The following is a 5,000-nucleotide window of genomic DNA, read 5'->3' on the forward strand; positions in this document are numbered from 1 at the left end:
GCACCGTTTTAAAACACGACGATGCGGCTCTCATGAGCTAGCTCTAGTTCACTCCTCACCTTGTACGCGTAGAGCCAGGCTAGTGCGCTGACCATTGATCAAAATAGCGTTGATTTTCTGCTTCTATTTTCATTCCTATCACTGTTGTATACCATAAAATGGTTTCGTTTGTGCTCTACTTATCCATAACCATCTCCCTTATAGTAAGTTTTACGATCTAAAAAGAGTCTTTTTATCCTTTTCTGACATCGGATGGTCCTTTCAAATCGCGAGAGCATCGGAGATGCCTAAGAAGAAGAACAAGAAGGGGAGGTAGAAGCCTAATGTAAATAGGAAGTAAATTAACTTTGTACAGTTACTGTTCAACACGTGCTGCTTTGTGAATCGTTTGGTATCTTTTGCAAAGTAGACGCTTATACGCAGTCCTACATGCTCGTGCGGTTTGCATGATCGAGTACGATCACCGGGACGAGATGTCTGTGTTTTGTGCGTGGTGTCTGAGTGTGATAAACAAGGATACGTGACGTGACGGGGCCCTCGCCCTAGTCCCATAGTTATCGACGTAGTTTGATAAAAAAAGAAGGAAAAAAAACGCAGGAGCATAATGTAGCCAGAATCAGCATCGTTTAAGTGATTAGATATCGGGGAAAATCAGGACGCATCAATCTGACGAAGGCTGATGCGAATTTGGCAATATTAACATAATGTAAGCTCCCACTCGATTACAAATCAAAAACATATTCTGCAACAGATACCGACACGAGATAGAGGAGGAGTCTGCCGACGTGGCAGTTCCAACATGCTGATACAGTTTGATGACTAGTGTATAGGGGGAGGCTTTCCGTAGCCGCGGTAATCCGGAAGCAGTGTTTGCGCGCGGGTTGTATTGGTTGCTTATTCTGGGTGCAAAATGACACAAAAGGTAAACGATTATAAAACCATCGCCGGGAATGTTGAATTAGTGGGTCGAAGGGGGGTGATAAATTAATGATTGATTTGTTATCTAACATAATTATTGGCAGAGAATATACAGTATATATACACCCACACACACCGACACCCACATTAATATATAAAAATATATTAAAAACGGTAATTCGCATACGATCTTAAATACATAAGTCCTAGTGGAATCAGTGCCGATGGCTCTTAGGAAGCTGGCTGTGTTTGGGTTTTTCTTTCTCGTGCAATAGCTATCCAATATCACAAACAATTGATTACAAATCTTTATTACAAACAGCCCTGATCAGCATTTTTGATGAAAAGAAGCGTTCGAAAATCCCTACCACAAATAAAAATAGTTGCTACAAATCGATTGTTGAAAACTTAATAACCAATCCAGCAGGTGAAAACGAAACGAACAATCAGAATGGAATTTATAACAGTCACCACCTCAATATATTCACTTGCCCTTTGGTGGCGGTCCGGTGGCTCTCAGTACTTTGGAAATGTCTTCGTACGCCTCTCGCAGGCAATCGACAAACTCGGGGCCATTCCGGTGTGGCCGGTAATTCGAGACGACCGCGCCAAGGTAGCCGTCCTGGATGTTGTACCCAATACCGTAACCATCGCGCACCACCGGACCGAATCCTCCTGCTAGCAGGGCCGGTGAGGACAGGGTGCTAGTCGATAAGATATTATGGTTGATCGCTGCGTATGCTGGGTCTGCATACAGTGCCGGAATCGGAAGACCGTTCTTCTGCGCGGTGTGGCGCAAACCGAACAGATGCCGATCGAACCCTTGACCCATGGCGGCATCCTTCGTAAGCTGCCCGTGCACGGTGGAGCACCGGTTTAGCATGTCCCGCAGTTCACTATCACTCTTCCGGTCGCCCGTTCGTCGTTGGCTCTCCAAGCAAAACTCTTTCGTTGCCATCGTACACGGGCGCATCGTTTCCGTGCGTCCATGACGGAAAGCCGCCGTACTGCAGGACTCGTAGGTGCCCACGAACTGGCCGTGCTGCTTGTAGAACGCCAGCTGAAACCCGAGCTGCATGATCGAATCCGGACTGATGCGCTGCTGTTTGCAGAAGTTTTTGTTCATGCCTTCGAACTTCATGAAATTCATATCGAGCGAATCGATCACCGTATTGTGATTGTTTTCTGCCGTACTCAGTGCCGTCGAGATTGCCTCATCAACGGTGAACTCGATCGGTGTAACGCCACGTGTTTCCGTCGGCGTTCCCTTTAGGCCAGGGTTAGCGAACGGTGCCGTGGTGGTTTCTTTGAAAACCTCCTGGAAATAGCGCAACACCGCGACACCATCACCCCAAGAGTGCTCAAAGTTAATTCCGGCGGTACCATCCCGACCCACGATGAGCGAGAACGATTTGTCGAACCATCGGTTGGTGCCATCTCCGAACAGGAAGTTCCTGATGGCCGGTATCGGCTTGTTCGGGTCGATTGTCGACTCATCCAGACACAGACAAAAGAGAGCGGAATCAACGAGCTCGAGCGATTTAGCGTTGCTTCCGAGCTGCGTCAGGTGGGTTCTTGCTTTGGCCCAGCTGTCTCGGTTTTCCGTCGTCAGCAGACCGAGCGGATTGGCCGCTGGCGCTCGTCCGTCGTTGAGAATTCGCTCGAAACGACCCATCAACGTCGCGGGCTGTTCAATGTTACCTAAAAATTAAGCGCACAATCGTGTATCTTTTGCTAACTAATTTAATGCCCTGTGCACCCTTACCAGACTCGTCTAGGACATCCACGGCGTACATGTTCCCGTTTCGCAGGACGAGTAGATGGCGAGAGCTCTCGTTGCGGTAAATTCGATCCTTCTCCAGCTCGGGAATACGTGTCGCTCCAAACAGTCCGTGGTACTGGCTCATATCGAGGGGGAACGCCTTGAAAGCGTATGCTGCGTACGTGGACACGAACGAGGGCATCAGCGAGGTAATGGTGCGGAACTTGGCCGTATCGCTTTTGGCCGGATTCATGTGGTACACTTCAGGCTCCAGGCAGCGGGCTCGCAATGAGCGCATAAACCGTAGGGAGCTGATAATCAGGTTGGTCGTACGCAGTAACTGGTCGTTGTACTCGGGTCGTGGGTCAGGATTCATCATTAACAGGGGATTGTAGTTCAACGGGAGCGGAGCACGGTCCCGCAGATACATATCGAACCACGGCTCCGAAATGTAGCTGGTGTGCTTGTTCTGTGCATCAAATTCCTTCAGCAGGGTTTGCAGCTTCGGACCGTCGTCTTCCCGGAACTGGTCCACCACCTTCTTCGTCTGCTGGAATGCATCCCCGGAAAGGAGCGGTTCCTGAGCGGCCAGATAGCGCTCACAGGTCTTCGGCAGCAACGGAATCGGTAACCGGGGAAGCGAAGGTTGGAAGTGCAGCATCGGAATTTTGGACCGCTGCAGATACTGATAATCGTCACCGGTGGTTGGACGGGCCGAGGATGATTGGTATCTTGCAGCGCCGACACGGGCCACAGTTAACCATTGCGTTTGCGGTAGTCTCAGCATATTTCTAACTTTTTTGGGAACGTTTGCAGGTGAACACACAAAAGGCACAATCGGTTTTTGGAGGAAAACACTTTAACAAACACACCCGAGAGCTGCGTTTGTCACTCTGCGGTCCGTTCGGTTTGGGGGCTCAAAGTTCAACTCCGCTTTCGATGAGCAAGCAAGGCGAGAGAGCACAAGCGAAAACCGTGGTGCGGTACCGTTGTTTTATGAATTAATCTTATCAGTCTCAGTGATACTGTGGGGATTTATGTAGCGAGAACATCACAGGCGGAGGTCGTTCGAGGCACAGCAACGATTTATCGAAACGAAGCACAAACTAGGGCAACGATCGTCGAACCCTCTTTGTAGGGTGTTGATCTTCTTCGCAGCAGCTGATAACAACAAACACCCAACCTGTCAAAACGGACGATCCGAAGGGTGGGAACGGAACGGAATTAACTGAATTTAATATTTGAGTTTTTATTAATAGAGTGGAATTATGTAGACAAGGATTAGGATACATTTTAGTTCTCGATACACATGAAATGATCACTATCGACGGTGGAGTAAATGATTCCCTCGGCTATCATGTAGTCCAGCATGGTACTGCGAAAGGGAGAGGGAATGTGGATCGGATTTAATTGGGAAATCTGTAAACAAAACCGTGATCTCAAGACTTACGCCATCTCCGAGCTGTTAACGTGACTGAACTTGCTCTGCAGCTCCTTCCGGCTGATACCGATGTCCGAAACGTGACTCTTGATCGCCTTGTAAACAGTCAATCGTTTCCCGGTCAATCCAAGCGATGCACCGTCCGGATCCGACTCCATGAACCCACCGTTCGAGGTGGCGTTGGCGTTCGTATCGAAGCGCGAGTCCGTCTTGCGTTTGCTTTGCTCCTCCGACTTGTACCGAGCGTGCAGCACCTCCAGCAGATGTGTCGTGTACTCGTTCGGGGAGTTGACTTGATCGATTTTGAAAATCATGATCACCTTCGTGCCTTCCTGGTTGCGCACGGATCCCACGACTCGAGCGTACGATCGGGGTACGATGCTCGGTGTGCTGTTGGCGTTGCCTTCGTCCAACCAAAAGTGTGCGTTGATCCTTCCTGTTGCCCGCAAAACAGAGAGAGAGAGTTAGGGCTACACGAGGAGACAAATTTAGAGGCAGTAGGTACCGGTGTGGTCTTCTAGCTGGTAGGTAACATTGGTGGACGAGTATTCGACGCTCCGAATGATGGCGACCAGCGTGATCATCGTGTAATTGTTGCCGAACATCGAGATACCGGCGTCCGGAGATTCCTTTATCTGGCTCACCACCATCGGCAGAACGCCCTCCGCTTTGCTTTCCGCCTCGGCACCACCGGCCGTCGTCGTGTTGAAGCCTCCACCAACTGAGATCGAAAAGAGGGCGAGAAATTACATGATTTTGCCATTAAATTACACAATTTCCACTCACAACTATCGTTCATGATTCCGGTTCTCAAGAAATTTCACGATTTTGGCGCGTTTTGAGGTGGCGTTGACGGCTTTTACCATCCAGAGACCCCTC

General features: G+C 49.3%; 3 protein-coding genes across 4 annotated transcripts in view; 1 reads left to right on the forward strand and 2 right to left on the reverse strand.

The window, feature by feature from the left end:
- Nucleotides 1-1,156, forward strand: part of LOC126571582 (brefeldin A-inhibited guanine nucleotide-exchange protein 1) — an 8,729-nt gene extending 7,573 nt beyond the window's left edge. For both annotated transcript variants that reach the window (XM_050230230.1, XM_050230231.1), the window contains exon 3: nucleotides 1-1,156. This exon is cut by the window's left edge and continues 705 nt beyond it. The gene's annotated coding sequence lies outside the window, so the exon portion shown is untranslated.
- Nucleotides 1,157-1,213: 57 nt separating this feature from the next.
- On the reverse strand, nucleotides 1,214-3,825 carry LOC126571583 (carnitine O-palmitoyltransferase 2, mitochondrial). Its single transcript, XM_050230232.1, has 2 exons — nucleotides 2,684-3,825; nucleotides 1,214-2,619 (listed from the first exon to the last, which is right to left on the reverse strand). Exons 1-2 carry the CDS (start codon nucleotides 3,465-3,467, stop codon nucleotides 1,403-1,405), a joined length of 2,001 nt encoding a protein of 666 aa, XP_050086189.1. The 5' UTR covers nucleotides 3,468-3,825; the 3' UTR covers nucleotides 1,214-1,402.
- An 84-nt stretch (nucleotides 3,826-3,909) lies between these two features.
- Nucleotides 3,910-4,975, reverse strand: LOC126573153 (replication protein A 32 kDa subunit). The gene is made up of 4 exons (XM_050233070.1): nucleotides 4,908-4,975; nucleotides 4,627-4,842; nucleotides 4,131-4,557; nucleotides 3,910-4,055 (listed from the first exon to the last, which is right to left on the reverse strand). The coding sequence occupies exons 1-4, from the start codon at nucleotides 4,918-4,920 to the stop codon at nucleotides 3,974-3,976; spliced, it is 738 nt and encodes a 245-aa protein (XP_050089027.1). The 5' UTR covers nucleotides 4,921-4,975; the 3' UTR covers nucleotides 3,910-3,973.
- Nucleotides 4,976-5,000: the final 25 nt, after the last annotated feature.

This window comes from Anopheles aquasalis, chromosome 2 (assembly GCF_943734665.1).
Source record: "Anopheles aquasalis chromosome 2, idAnoAquaMG_Q_19, whole genome shotgun sequence".
Taxonomy (NCBI): Eukaryota; Metazoa; Arthropoda; class Insecta; order Diptera; family Culicidae; genus Anopheles; species Anopheles aquasalis.

What these genes read in the sequence shown, in the direction of transcription:
- LOC126571583 (XM_050230232.1), bottom strand. Translation starts at nt 3,467, where the DNA reads ATGCTGAGACTACCGCAAACGCAATGGTTAACTGTGGCCCGTGTCGGC. An exon ending in GGATGTCCTAGACGAGTCTG is followed by an intron (nt 2,620 to 2,683) that starts GTAAGGGTGCAC and finishes CTTAATTTTTAG; the next exon opens with GTAACATTGAACAGCCCGCG.
- LOC126573153 (XM_050233070.1), bottom strand. An exon ending in CCAGCTAGAAGACCACACCG is followed by an intron (nt 4,558 to 4,626) that starts GTACCTACTGCC and finishes TGCGGGCAACAG; the next exon opens with GAAGGATCAACGCACACTTT. An exon ending in GTTAACAGCTCGGAGATGGC is followed by an intron (nt 4,056 to 4,130) that starts GTAAGTCTTGAG and finishes TCCCTTTCGCAG; the next exon opens with TACCATGCTGGACTACATGA.